This window comes from Blennius ocellaris (assembly GCF_963422515.1).
Source record: "Blennius ocellaris genome assembly, chromosome: 12".
Taxonomy (NCBI): Eukaryota; Metazoa; Chordata; class Actinopteri; order Blenniiformes; family Blenniidae; genus Blennius; species Blennius ocellaris.
The window spans coordinates 9,330,959-9,346,652 of NC_137661.1; the positions used below are offsets into that span (position 1 = coordinate 9,330,959).

At 36.3% G+C, this 15,694-nt stretch overlaps 1 protein-coding gene across 1 annotated transcript; it reads right to left on the minus strand.

Annotated features, from left to right (window-relative positions):
* Positions 1 to 1,777: 1,777 nt before the first annotated feature.
* LOC308137918 (cornifelin homolog) lies at positions 1,778 to 5,345 on the minus strand. Its single transcript, XM_080506820.1, has 4 exons — positions 5,307 to 5,345; positions 3,635 to 3,740; positions 3,296 to 3,483; positions 1,778 to 2,496 (listed from the first exon to the last, which is right to left on the minus strand). The coding sequence occupies exons 2-4, from the start codon at positions 3,699 to 3,701 to the stop codon at positions 2,362 to 2,364; spliced, it is 390 nt and encodes a 129-aa protein (XP_080362946.1). The 5' UTR covers positions 3,702 to 3,740; positions 5,307 to 5,345; the 3' UTR covers positions 1,778 to 2,361.
* Positions 5,346 to 15,694: the final 10,349 nt, after the last annotated feature.

Here is a 15,694-nt window from a genome sequence, read left to right on the forward strand (position 1 = left end):
AATAGTCTCTGGAACGCCTGACTCCGTGCCTCTGTGGGGAAACCCGGTGGTGGTGTGCTCGACTGACATAATCTTGTGAAAAGATATACAGATAAATGTTATGTCAGCTGAGGATGTAATAAAGTGCTATAGAGCAGTGTTTTTCAACCTCTTTTGAGCCAAGGCACACTTTTTTCTTTGGTAAAATCTCGAGGCACACCACCAACCGAAAATGTTAACATTTTAAACTCTGTAGCCTCTATTAACAATATAAAGTCATTCTCATCAATGCTTTATCAACAGGAATCAAATAAATACAGAAAAAAGTATTTCCCAATTTCTTTTTTTTATTTGTACTCACTCAGTGTGAAACCTGGACCTGATGGATGAACACAGAGCTGATATCCTGGTTCGATTCTTCCTTTTCAAAAACTTATCCATCACTGTCACTGACACAGTACTTTGATACAAGATGGGAGCAGCCAGGTGGAGATTAACCAGACTGACGTCTGTTAAGTTTCATTTCACCGGCAACGTTCTGTGCTGCCATCTAGTGGTGAAGAGTATTGTAATATAAACAACCCACCAATGCATATTCCAAGCCGAAGACAAAAGAAAATAAAAACTCTTTTTTTTTCCACACCTGAAAAATGAATTTTTAGCTCAGTTGGTTAGAGCGTTGTGCTAATAAGGCCAAGGTCGTGGGTTCGATCCCCGTTACGGGCCACACAGTTTTTTGCCCCAAATAGAGAAATTCACTTCTTTTTTTAATGCTTTAACCTGCTTTCGTACCACGTTCTTACGTAATGACGAAGGTGTAAAACCCAATTTTTACTCAAACTAGTCCAGAAGAAGTCGGGTTTTTGATGAAACGGCACACCTGACTATATCTCGCGGCACAGTGGTTGAAAAACACTGATCTAGTCTTTATCTAGTTTTGGTTAAGTTTAAAGAAGGCAGTGCTTTTTAGCTGCACGTATCGCTTATTGAAGCGAATTTCTCTATTTGGGGCAAAAAACTGTGTGGCCTGTAATGGGGATCGAACCCACGACCTTGGCCTCATTGGCGCAACACTCTAACCAACTGAGGTAAAAATTCATTTTTCAGGTGTGGGGGGAAAAAAAGAGTTTTTATTTTCTTTTGTCTTTGGTTTGGGATAGGCATTGGTGGGTTGTTTATGTTACGAGTTGTAGTTAATTATTTCGTCTAGTTTGGTTTGGTTTGTTAAATATTGGTGTGCAACCATGAGTGAGAAATGTGTTGCGTGGAGTGTCATCCTGTTATGAAGTTCGGGTTACGAGTTTTCATGTCAAAATAAAAGCCTTTGGTGTTCAGCTGGCAGAATAGAATTTCGATTCAGAGCATTTGGCTGTGAGAGTAAATGTTTTTTTTAGAAAAAATGTGAAATTGGATCATTTCCCACGACACACGCGGGCACAGTGGTTGAAAAACACTGCTATAGAGGATAGATGGAGTCGTTATTTATTGTTGTTAGCATGTTTCATTCAAGGTTTGTTTGTAAAAAAGTTTCAAAAGTATTTCATCAATTTTTAAGTGTCCGAAAAATCTCAATCTATAACATTTACACATGCAGAAGTGATCATCGAGGAAATATATTTAGATTGCTTTTGTAATAAACTCAGAAGATAGTTAATTATTAAGTATTGTTTAAAAGTATGTAAAAAAATTGTCATGGAAAATATCATTGACATGAAAACATCATATAGACACCAGACAAGAAAACTCTCAGCATGAAAATATATTATATTTTTTTAATTGGATTTTGCATTCAGTTAAAGAGGACTGCAAAAGGTGCAAGCAAAAAGTGGCAGTGATATCATTAACATTATCAATTACAATTATTCAATTAAAAGTTTGCACATGAAACACTGAATTTAATACAGAAAACTCCCACTCACCTCCTGCAGGAAGAAAACATTTTTTTCAGTTTGAATATATAATTTGATGACACGTTCTGTGTGATTTCAGTTGTGAAGATGTTGAAATACAATCCACACAGATTGTCTTCAAAAATGTATGTCGTTTGTCTTTTTTTTTTCATGTTTCATGGGTTTATTTTTCATCATGGATTGCAGTATATAAAGAGGATAGATCTAAAGACCGTCTGAATTATTAGAGTTTTCATCTTAATAGTAGTAGGTCATGCTGATGAGGACAGAAACTACCGCTCCACTTCCAACATAGCATACCATGATAATCATCATTGTACCATTTTGTAGAACAATAAGCAATAGTTTTAGGGAATAGCAATCAGGACAGTGAACTCAAATAAGTACCGTGCTCATTCAGCTCAAGATGAAGTCACAAAACCCCAGATTTGGACTTGAACCCAGCAGGACAGAAAGGTTTTCGCAATCATCATTACTTCCCCACTGGACCGGGCTGCATGTTGACAACATTGGGATTTTTCTTGCGAAATCTTAACTCGCGATGCATCTGACACCAGGAGCACCACAAACAGACACATGAGGTGGCAATGTCGTTGCAGAGAGAACCCTAAAGAGAAGAAATATTCAGTCATGGTCATTGTGCAGGTATACCCATTGCAAAGTACGTATATTTGAATGTTTAACTCGGTCCTATATGTGCATCTTAAAACCCAGTACATCTCAATTCAAAATAGGGGGAGTATATCTTTTGAATTCCTCATATTAAGACTCGCTTGGTGTTAAAGTCACAGAGGACCAATGTGACAAATAATCTCTATGTGCTGAAATGTATAATAGTTGATAATGAACGAATAACTGGGGTGACTGTGGCTCAGTGGGTAGACTGGTCGTCTCTCAGTGGGAACACTGCAGGTTTGATTCCCTCTCTCCTCATGTCGAGGTGTCCTTGAGCAAGATGGTGAACCCTAAATAGCCACCTTCGTGAGTGTGTTTGTGTGATTGTTAGTGTGAATGGGTGAGGGTACTGCTCAAGCAGTGGAAAATCACTATTTAATTATACACTAACATTGGTAAAGTGTGTATAGTTGTAAAATACTGGCTTTGACATCCTGTTGTTTGTGGCTATAAGCTAATGGGGCCTTCATGAGACTTTGTAAAACTGTAAGTGTTGAGCGCTGTTATATGTGACAGAGTTTTAACATGGGAAAGTTAAAAGTTCTCGTTTTACTACAAAAAACACAGTGCCAACTACATCAATCAACCCACTTATTAATCGAACTGCTTGTGCTCGTAAGCCATTCTGTCCACTGCCTGTCTTCAAAGAATTGACCGAAGCACAAACTATTTTCAGGTTAACTCAGGCGCTGAAGAAATGAAATGCCTTGCAGTTTGTACAAGTGGCTTACCTTGATGCCATATTTGTGTCGAATGCCAACCCTCAGAGCCAGAACAGCAGGAGGTGTAAACAGAGGTATTCCAAAGGCTGAGACCACTGCGGGGCTGCAGATGTCACATAATGGAAGGCAGCGGTTCTCCCCAAACTTTCCAGCAACCGAGCAGGCAAGGCAGGGACAGCACCAGAACCCATAGCAGCCTGAATAATGACAAGGTTTTTTGTTGTTGTTGTTATTGTTACTGTTGGTATTACATGTGGTTTTAGATTGCTGATGGGCATTTTTCTTGTTTGAACAGGAATAACTGAGTTGTGCAAAAGCAGCCGTTCAGATTATGTTACAGATTCTTACAGGAGCTCACGTCTTCACAGCAGCCGAAGAGGCCTGTGTTCCAGTCGGTCAGATGATGTGTCGACATGGGGACCACGGAAATATCCACAGACTGCGGCTCAACAACCTGTTAACACATACAAATCAAAATGGGTTTAAACGGCTGGCAACTTTAATTGTCACTCTCTTGTTGATGGAGCAGTGTTCTGCTTTTTCTTTCTTTTCTTTTTTAATCAATCATCCTGAAAGTTCAAACAAAAACCCACGGTGGGCAATCATTCTATAGCTATAGCCTTCATCGAATGATAGCCATAATCATGTCACATCAGTTCACCTCAAAACAATAGTCAAAAGCCCCAAAAAGGGTGGCGGCTTTACGAGGCGCTTTACCAGTGGCCTTGTCCATCTTCAACACATGAACAAAGCAAATAGGTTCAACTTGTGAATTGGAAGATGATCAGAATGTCAAATAACTTATTCAGGCTCACTCCAAGTTGTCTAATTCCGACGTTTGTCTACAGCAAAACGTTTACATTTCACAAAAATGGCTCTGAAATTGTGAAATGACTGTTGTGCGTTGATAAAAGTAGGTCTTACAATTTGGAATGAAACACATCTTGTGCAAAATGAAACATGTGAATCATTTAATTGTAGTCCTGCTATGGAGCAGCCGTAAGACAACAAGAAATACATAAAAAAAAAAAAAAATCTCTTTATGTCGTTGGAATATTCTTCTGTTTTGTTTGATTTGTTTGATTTATTGAGTTCTTCTTAAGATTCTGATTACAGGTTACACACTGGTCTGCAACTCATTCGGCATTACTTGTAGTAATGTCACTGGAAAAACAAACTCATTTTTTAATCAATTATTTAACGTTTTGCTTTCTTTCACTGTATCTCTCTATCTTGTGAGTTCATGGAGGTTCATACCAGTCCTGATTAGTCTCTCCCAGTGCACATAAAGAGCATTTCATATGAGTCATATAAGCTCCCTGGTTTAAATGACTCAGGACCAGTGGAGAGCAGCAGGGTGTGTACATATTTCTGTTCATATGCCTGTGCCACTGATTTTGTAAATGAAGCACCCACTTAGTTTCTGAAAAAAGAAAGATACATTTGGATGCAAACGTGACAAATAAAAGCTGTATCTATAAATTGCTTGAATATAATTATCCAATCCAATCCAATCCAACTTTTTTTTGTATAGCACATTTTAACACAACAACCAAGGTTGACCAATGTGCTTCACATTTTAAAGTAATAATAAAACAATAAAGACAAATCAAAAAACAATGACAACAACAACAGTAATATCCCAGTGAAACATTATCTACAGACTTCTCCCTAACTGTGCTAGCAAACTAGCATGTGTGGTCAAATGTACTGTTTGTCATTAACCATTAAAATACACAACTACTGCTCTGCAGGCCCTGTACCATCTCCTGTGCACATTAAACCACAAGCCATTACTTTTCAGAGTCATAGACCATTTAGAAAAATAAAATGGATCTAACTGCCAAGGTATATGTTTTATGATGCTGCATGACATGTCATAGTTTCAGCACCAATGCTGTAATCTCAGTTCCTTTTTCCAAGATTATTAGTAAAAATGTATTTGATATTCAGAAGCCTGTGATTGTAATTAAAAAGTCAATGGAATGTTCATTTTTTCTGACAAATAAAGATAACCTACCTGATGAAGCAGGGATCCTTGTTGTCACCTCACAAAGCTACAAGGCAAAGATGCCTTGTAGGAGGAGTGGCATCTTCTGCATAGTTCAGAAACGGGGATAAAACTATGCTGCAGAACCTGTATTCATTTGTAAAGAGAGGTTAAAACAACAAAATACAATGAGAAAGGTATGTTCGTTTGTGTACACTGATCCAGGTGTGGTCAATGTGTAGGCGCAAGGTTTTAGAAAATGCCATCTTTCTTTTATGGAAGATAATTCTGCTGATCTGACTGCCTCTCATTGACAGTCTTGTGGTTGATATGATTTTTCTGCTCCATGAACACACCTACGTTTTTGCAATGCTCCAGATGGCAAAATATTATTGCTGCCAAAAATATAAAAAGATGATTTACACCCCCCCCCCCCCCCCCCACCCCCTACACACACACACACACACACACACACACACAAAACAACAACAACAAAAATAACAAAAAAACGAAACCAAACAAAATCGTGAACCGCAGAAGTCAGGAAATATTATAACAAAGCAATATAGTCTTATATTTGAACGTGTGCTTTCCATTGATACTCAAGAGCTCGAGCATGATGGCACGATATGAGTAGTTGTGGTATTTATTTCTCTCCAATCTTCAAACCACGAAGACATTCAAACCCTTCAAGTCATGTCCTCTACATCTACTTGTACTTGATGGATGAAAGGCAGGCTGCCCTCTGAGTAGGTACACACTGGGAGAACATATAAAATCCATGAGGAAAGCTTCCAGTCCAAACTCAAACATGGACCTTCATGAAGTGAGGGTGGTAACCATTTCTCCAATTTTGACATTTTCAAAACTGTGATCAAATCTACAATCATCATTCTTAAAGAAATGTGTTTAAATCCATATTTAAATGGCATTTCAGGGAGTGATCAATGTGCACTTTTCAAGTTACCGCTTTTACAACAACTTCACGGTGTTGTCATCCCAACAATGAAGCACTGTCCGATATAAAAAGAAAAAAAAAAGAGAGAGAAAGAAAACACCTGCCTCCTTTTTTCAAGCACAGTTCTGGCACATGCAAGATCTTAGATATGTAAAAATGTTGCCTTGCCGAAAGGTCATTGCAACACACATACGATTGAGAATGTAGTGGATCATTTTGCAGATGCCATGTATTTGATAATTTGATTAAATGTAAATTGAACCTTCGCTTTTCTGTGCACATTCATCAAAATCAGTTTTAGCCTTTATAGACTTATGTGATTGTTGTCAGTGCAGTTCAAGTCAACCTAAATCCTATGAATTGAATTCCATGGGATGTTGAAAATTTGTATTTGTCATTTTTACACTGAACACATCCCAAAAATGTACTTTCTGAGTTTATTACATTACATAATTGAGAGTAAAAAATAAAAAGAGAAAACATTAAGAACACCTGTTGTACTGGTAATAAACACAGATACTCAATTAGTCTCTAACATGACAGCAACCTCATGGAGATGAGTTCCAAGCGTCTGACAGCAGATCCGTCTGGAGGACTGAGGCATGCTGTCAGAGCCATATCTGCACTGCATGATTTGCCTGTTTACTTCCCTTTTCCCCTTCACTGAATAACCACAGTGTGTGAATGAGTTCCAGTGTATGAAAAGAGAAAAACAGATCGCTATCAAAATTTGGCTACGAAGGCAAAGAGGAACATTGAACATCCCAATGTCCAGGAACATCAAATAAATTAACACTATTTTTAAAGTATCATATGAGAACTTGCTTCTCATCCTGGTTGTCCTGGTCAACAGCAGGAACTCCTTCAGCAACATATTGATATCGTCAAAGTGCAGCAGCGCAGAGCGCATCAGAAGACGCAAGAACCTAAAATTCCTCCTTGTTTGTTGTGTAAATGTAATTCACTATTCATATACCAGTCACCATTGATTTAGCCTACATATTAATATCTATTCTTACGTCTTAAATATTCATTCTGTTTTATCTATATTTTAACTTTATTCTATATATTGTATCTGTGCTTTTCTACGTGGAGCAATGCTACAAATAATTTCTATTCTATTCTATTCTATTCTATTCTATTCTTTTCTCAAGTATGTGTTTCATTGGAACATTGAAAAGGTGTTTTTGACATATCAATTTATGGTAGTTCAATCTTCATTCAGACTTTTGTAATGTTGAGAAAGGTTCTGTTGTTGCTCATGAACAAACAAAGCAAAAGCTGTCATATTTCAACATGACTGATCAATTCAACTCAAATAAAAGAATAGTCCCTGTGGCACCTCATGCTATTTCAAGTCACAGTCATATTGTTGACTGTACAGCTTGAGAAGAACTAAGATTGAACTACACCATGACTGGATACAAGAATAACTAAGAGTTGTAATGATATGCGATTAATAGGCTTTCTTTTATATTTCTTTTATATTTCTCTTTCTTGGTCTGTTTTTCTTCTTAAACACTTTGGGTGGAATATACAATTTTGAATAATTTGGTGAGAATTAACTTACATCAACAGTTCAGCAGCAAGTAACTGGTTATCGCGAGTAAAAGGCTGCAGTGTGTCTCAAGCAGCGGGTCACAGGGACGACCCTCCTGACTGCCTTCGTATATCTGTTAAGCTCTGACTGACTGTGGATTAGCAAGTAGTTGGATCTGCCTTATTGTTACTTTTATCATTGTTGATTTAAGTAGAGTTTCGGTGTGTTGAAAGCACATTTTTTTCACAAGGCAATTGTTTACTTGCAGTAAGTGCGTTACGATGTTGAATTGCTCTGGAATTGACATGTTTTCAAACACAAATGGGGATGGTTGTCACATTGGTACAAGCTGCACCTGACATTCATCTTCAAAACGGAAGGCGCTTTGGGAATATATTCACTTGATTAGCAAATGACACTTTGAGCTCTATCACAAATAGAAATTAAATCAATTTGTCTTGTTAATGAAGTATTAAAAAATCTAAATAAAAGGTGTGACAGCACACCGTATCGCCTCCCAATGTAAGCCGTCGTGTGTTTATTATATTTATCTTTAGTAATTTTACAAATTAATTGTTCGGTTTGTTTTTAGTTTTCCGTCTGGTGTTGAGGATCAAGAGTGCAACTCTCTCCTCTCAGATTAGGAAGCTTCTCATTTGAATATTAAAATTCAGCCACAAAGTGGTATAAAAGTAACTTTTTAGCTTGAGCCTTTTAGCTTGTTGAACGCAGTGTTTATTTACGACAGACATCAAAGGGAAGCAAGGAAAAGGAAAAAACATAACTGATGTAAGTTTAAACTTTTGCCTCTTGTTTAAATGGTCAGTTCTGAACACAGGCAACATTTGCTGCATTTCCTGTTTGTTAGGAGTTTTTACAAATGCTCATTGGAACAACTTACTGACAATAGCACAGAGCTGTTCTTGATTTCTTGGTTTTCATATTGTTCATTTCCTTCTGAACCAGTATGTTTCAAAAGTATCTTCTTTACAGATCTTCTATGTCCTTTGAAAAGGCTGAGGAGCAATCCCAGAATGGTTCTGGGAAACGTATCAAGTTTTATATAAAGCAGAGACCAACTGTTAAAATAATGTTATTTTAAATGTATTTTCATAGAACAGACCAAAGATGCAGAGTCAGCTGTTCCAACTCATTCTGATGGGTAAGTAGATCACGCTGCCAGCACAACAATCTGAATACTTTGAATAGCTAAAGTAGAAGCAGTTTAATCTGGATAAGAGTTGGATTGGTTGCTTCACTACACATTTGATAACAAGAATTAAAAAAAAAAAGGGCATAATGTAATTAATGGATTTTATCTGCATTCTTTCCCCATTAGGCCAATTTTCTTTTCTTATATGTGAAGTTCATCAATACATATTTATTGACAGCAAGAAAACTTGGTGTGAAGCCAGAGCCTACTGTAAAGAAAACTACACGGACCTGGCCTCAGTGCCTAATGTGAGATTTATGAAGAAACTACAAAACAAACTAAAAGACAAAGATGAAGATGAAGCTTGGATTGGGCTGTATAACAAGTCACATCAAAACGGGACGTGGAAATGGTCTCAGCCTGGGGTGGAGTCAGATGTGCCCTGGGAAAATAATCAACCAGAAGACAAACCTCATGAGAACTGTGGGCGCCTGGGTCACGACGGCGATAAACAAGGCTTGAAGGAACTAGAATGTCAGCAAAACCATACATTTATCTGCTACAATGGTGAGAATTTTTGATCATGTATGCAGGATACACTCAAATTTGACATATGTTCAGCCTACTTGATACATCTTTAAGAGCAAATGATCTAAAAAGTTGAATGTTGCTTAATGATACCTGAAGATTTTTTTTTTCTTAACTCGTGATGATGCATTTGCGTGTATGGATGTAATTATGCATACTTTACTTATTGAGTAATAATTTGGGTTACTTTAACTTTGAGTATTTTCTTCCAAGTATGCAATTTTACTTATGTAGAGTTTACACCACATTACATCCTTATAAAATAATACAATCATCTATGCCCACTTCATGAAAACACAAGCCTTCATTTTTGTGGCCAATAATTTCACAATTGTAACTGTTAATTCCAGCTATTTGTCTATATTTGTTTTATTTCACTATATTTAGCTGTCTGAGAAATGTGATTTTGAACATTTTCACCCATGCGTCTTATTTCTAACTATTGCATTATCTAATCTGAGGTAACAAGGAGCAGGTATGCCACACAGGTTGTCTGAAATAACAACAACAATAATAATAATAATAATAATAATAATAATAATAATAATAATAATTAAAAAAACACTTGATGAAATTAAATACGGTTTAAAAAGTAACTAAGTTTGAGTAGTGTTGAAATGCATTTGATTACTTTTTCACTTGTAAATAGGTAGAAGGTAAACTTGAATACACCTCTGAGAACAACAGAACAAGTCACATTTACAGCTATAAAGGAATCGAACCATCATGAAATAATTCTTTAGCAGTAACAAAAGTAGAGAACATAAGAAGTGTCTGTGACACTTTGTGTGGATGTGATAGTGATTATTTCCACGATGAAGTACTTTTTAGACAATGTTATTAGACTTTTTTTCAGGGGAGTAACAATTTCCCAACCTTGTAAAACTTCACTGAGATCATGATCACAATTTGGATTTTCAAAAGGTTTTTTGTTTGTTTGTTTGTTTGTTTGTTTTTTAAGAAAGTTTGATGATAATAAATAAGCCTTTCATCAATCAATGAATTCTGGAAGCATCTTTAATTTCACATAAGTAATGAGCCAGTAATCAAATAATTGACTATTATGGAAAAAGAAAATCATTGAATCATCATCAATGTCCCATGCTTCGCCTGCTTTCCATTTATTTTATATTTTTTATTGCAATATTTGTACATTTTATATATATGTGTCTGTTTATTCCACAGAAAGAAATAACAACGTAAGTCTTTATAATGAATCTAAATCATGGCCTGATGCTCAGAACTACTGCAGAAGTCACCACTCAGACTTGGCCAGTGGCTTAACACAGTTCAGCAAAGTTCAGGTTAACTCCTTAAATCATTGGATTGGCCTTTTCAAAGACAGCTGGAGATGGTCAGACAACAGTAGCTCCTCTTACAGACACTGGGCAACATTTGGGGGAAAAACAGAAAGTGGAACTCATGGGACATGTGCTGTGAGTTTGCTAAATAATTCCGGTAAATGGAAAGCCACAACCTGTGATGAGAGGAAACCTTTCATCTGCTACAAAGGTGAGTTTGATTTCAAATGGTCCATTTAGAGTATGTATAAGTTTTGATGTTGGACAGCATGGGTTATTTTTATTTGCTTACCAATCAAAGCCTCAATAACAGAGATATAAAACATGTTTTAGTTCAGGGATCACATAAATTCCGACAAAATAGCGTCATAACTTTTCAGTTTAAACTTTAAAGTTAGTCATTGTTGCGCAGACTGTTGAAAATTTTTTTTTATTTTTGCAAAAGAATTACTACAATCTCAATGCAAATCCAATTTTATTGATACGCTATGGTGTACAATACTGTACAATACAATGTCTAAATGTTGTATAGCATTTGCAGTATACACGTTTTTACAAACTCACCCTGTCATGACAACACGCCTTTGAACAATGAGCTTGTTTTCCTTCATGCTGATATCTCAGCTTGGGCCTCAGTGTTATGCATGCTACTCTTAAGAAATTTGTTAAAAGAAAATCTTTTTGTTTTTTTCTTTGAGATTTGAGTATCTGCTTGGTGGTTTGGTGGCTGGACCGGAGCCTCTTGTGGACTGGTTTGGGCCCACAGGCCACATTTTTCACACTCCTGCTGTATAAAGTGACTCTTGTGGCTAATATAATATTGTAACGCCCGAGGGGTCATGGAATTGCTGTTTTCTAGTTCCAACTTCATAGTGGGAGTAAGTTATGGTCATATAACCAAGACTACCTGTACATCATGCATCAATAGGTTTTTTTCATCTTCAATTCTTCAGTGACAATTGATTTGTCTATTTCATCTACTTTTAGTGGCTTTCGGTATTAAGATGAGATTTACGTGGTTATGCACTTATACGTCTGGCATGAGGAAAGTAGTTAACTTGTTTTCCTGTGTTGTTTTAGCCAAAGCTGAAGTGAACAACAATAGCTTGGATGTCTTTTGATTAACTTGCTAAATCAGTCCAACTTTTGTCTTGCAGTGGACCAAGTCTATTTTTGTCTTTCAACTCAAAATCTTGTTTTTACAGAAAACGTAGTACTGATAAAGCAAAAAAAGGAGTGGGATGCTGCCCTCGGGTACTGCAGAAAGAACCACTCTGACCTCGTCTCCATCATCACCCTTGAGGACCAGAGCTGGATTCAGGAGAAGGCCAAGGAAGCCGACACTGACATATGGCTGGGACTGCAGTACAGCTGTCCTCTTGATTTGTGGTTTTGGCTCAACGACATGGTCAGCGATGACAACTTGTTCCAAGGAGAAAAACAATGTGATACAGTTGTGGCCATGAGTAAAGAGGGAAAATACACATTGATCAGAAAAGGTGACAAGCATAAATATAATTTCGTCTGCTCTGTATAAGTGTGAGCTATAAAACAAACCTTTGTTAGGCTCTGCCACTGGTTAAAGACTATATTTATGGTCTGCAGTGTGCCAAACATAATCATACTCGGCAAATATGATTGAATATATAACATACGATATAAAGAAAAGCACAACAAGTGGGGATCAAACTGAGAGCAGGTTCCATTGGAAGAAAAGGGCTAAAAATGGGGGAGTTGGGTAAACTACAACAGACTTTACTGTTATTGTTTAAACTATATTAATATTATTGCTTAAACTATATTTGTATTTGAATATTTGTATATACAGCCAGTTTTGTTCTTAATCTCTTTGGGCGATGTGACTGTCATGATTTACTTTTAGCAGCAGGTGTCACTGGTAATTAACCTTTAAGCAAAACAATTGTCTTGAAACTGAAGCGCACTTCCGTTTGTTATGGGTCTCCATTATAGAGCAGCTCTCTTTTCTGTTAAATATTCCACTCCAGGTTACTGAAGGATGATTTATCAATGCTTGACTCAAGTGTCAAGTGTCTTAACAGAAAGGAACAACAATCATGATACAATCAATCACCACACAGAATATATATATATATATATATATATATATATATATATATATATATATATATATATATATATATGCAATCAGACAACATGTAAAGCAGCACTAGTGACCATGTAATTGTAGACCTTCCTAGAAACAATTGGCTAAACATTAGTTGCAGTGAGTAGTGTTCTAGGTTTACTGTTTTCCCTGTTAACTCGTGACCAACTTCCTTTAATATCCCTTGTTGTTGCAAGTAACAGCAGATCTTGAAAACCCAACAGAAAGCCCCCCCCCCCCCCTTTTTTTTAACTGACAGTGACACTGACAGTGATCACAGGTTGCAGACGCCCCCTCCAGGGAAGTTTCAGACCATCAATGTTACTTCTAGTTAAGAGGACCCTAATGGAAGTGAGTCACCAGTTAACAGGGAAACTGGAGAACTCAAAATACATTTTAAAGCAGTAGTTTTCCTCTTTTCAGAAGAAAGGAAAAGTAATAATTAAAAAAAGATACATAAAAAAGAGGGGTGTGGTGAGATGGATGTATGAAGTACGATTTATGACTTGTCTATGTTTTGGATGAAGTTTATTTTTGCTATATTGATGTAAATTTGAGAGTGTACGCATAACTTTAAGCAACACCACTGCTATTAAATAATGCGTCGTGAGCTCTGTTTATTGTTTGGGTAATATGTTGTATGTTTTTTGGATTATATACCATGGGAAATATTTAGCCTTCCTTCTAATATTTGATTAATTCATTATTGGTCTTGCTATAAAAGAGATAATTAAGAAAGATATTGATATAAAATCTAGTTTTAATGAATACCCTGAAATAAATTTTCCTTTATTTTGGTATTGCTGACTTTAAAATTGGTTTGGTGTGATTTCATATTAATATTAATATTAAAAATCGTTTAGTCTTTTTTTAAAAGTGTTTTTTGTGTCGTTTCGACTATTTGATAACAGTGTGTTAAAACGCAATTCTACTTACCTAATAAATGTTTCATTACTTATGTCAAAATATTGCAGTCATTGATGCAGATACTCCTAAATCTGAAGAAAGTAGAAATCCATACCTTGTCTATAGGCATGCCGGCATGGTTTTTGTCTCAGCTGTTTTTAAGGCCGCTTCTTCATTTTTATTATTTCTTTTCTCAGTAACTGCTTGCATTGACATTTAAAATATAACAAATGAACTAATAAAGAAACATTTTTTCGAAAACAACCACCACCTCTTTGTTTCTTGTTATTTTATCTGGGCATAAACCTGAAGAGTGATTAATTCGCAATATACATCGCAGGAAATCGGTGATCCTGCCTGACTAATGAGGTAATAAAGGTAATAACTTGTCAAACTGGCAACCTGTCATCATAATGAAAAGACCTTTCAACTCTTCAGTTGTGACATACCAGTATCATAGACAAGAGGTCCTTGTGCTGAGGGAGGTCAACTTTCATGACTAAAAAAAAATCCCCCATGATTTGTGACAATAAGTGAATTTACAATATGAAATGTGGCAAAGTTGAACTGTAGATAATGAAGCGAAATATCAGCCAAGGAATGAGTTATCCAGTTAACTGCAATCCTGACCACATTAAACAAATGTGTAAGTACATTATTGCAATGCAGCCTCTTTTTAATGTTATGCAATTGGTATGTTAGGCTTATTCTTGCACCAGTGATGTGCTCGTCTGCAACAGCAACAACAACAGCAACAACACTTAAAAGTAACTTTGTCACTGAATACGTTAAATATTGGTCATAGTCAAATAAACCATTATGAACCACTTATTTTCTGAAGCCACAAGAGGGCACTGGCTGTTCAATACGTGTTTGAAAGCTCTTCATTGCCAGTCTTTCAGACTCCAGCTTCAAACAAAGAGATCATCTAGTGGAGTCAGAAAAAAAAGAAATTGGTTCATGAAGCTTCATTTGGCCATCAGTGCTTCCAAGACAGAACTTGAGGCAGGGGAGTTCTGTAATTGTATTTCACAGCTGCAGTCAAATCCAGAAACCTGTTTAGTGTAGTCCTTTCAAATATTCACAAAAAATCTTATCACAATATTCCTATGATTTACACATGCAACTCATCTTGGCCTGTGCATTGATAAAAGAACCGGTATCTATTATTAGTGCAATCTAACATAATTGTATCACTCTGGTAAAAATTGTCAAATAAAATGTGTTAACTATTATATATCATTTATATATTACAGGTTATGTACGTTAAATGAGCACATTGAAGTTAGAATAGCTTATACAGCTCGTGGTGCAGCAATCAAAGCTAAAGGTTTAAGTATTAAAAAATTCCTGAAAGGTGTTTTTTTTTTCCTTGTAATATCCCAACTCATACTTCTTTGCAATAAAAAAAAAAGCACCATTTTGGAGTTTATAGGTTATTCTATTGTCTTGTCGATTGCAGGTTTTCTGCAAAGCTTCATCATAATACATCCAGTAAGTTCAGGTGTTTTGGAGCAGGGGGACAATGAAAACATACAGGACTATGTGGCCTTCCAGGACCAGGACAGCCCATCTGTGCTGCATTTACAGCTTAGCATTTTCTTTTAAGGAATTATTTGCACATTTTGTCTGAAGTTATGTGTAGCACAAAAATATCAGAATTGAAAATGTGATTACTGCTATTGACTCAGTAATCTCACACAGTTAAGCATCTCTTAAGCATTTCAGGTCTTTTTTCAGATTTATCAGAAATGTGACTGAACCATTTTTTCAGTGAAATGTTCCATTGCTGGGACAACCTTTTCTGTGTTTCGAACATCAACATATTAGCTTCTTCCAATAAGAAG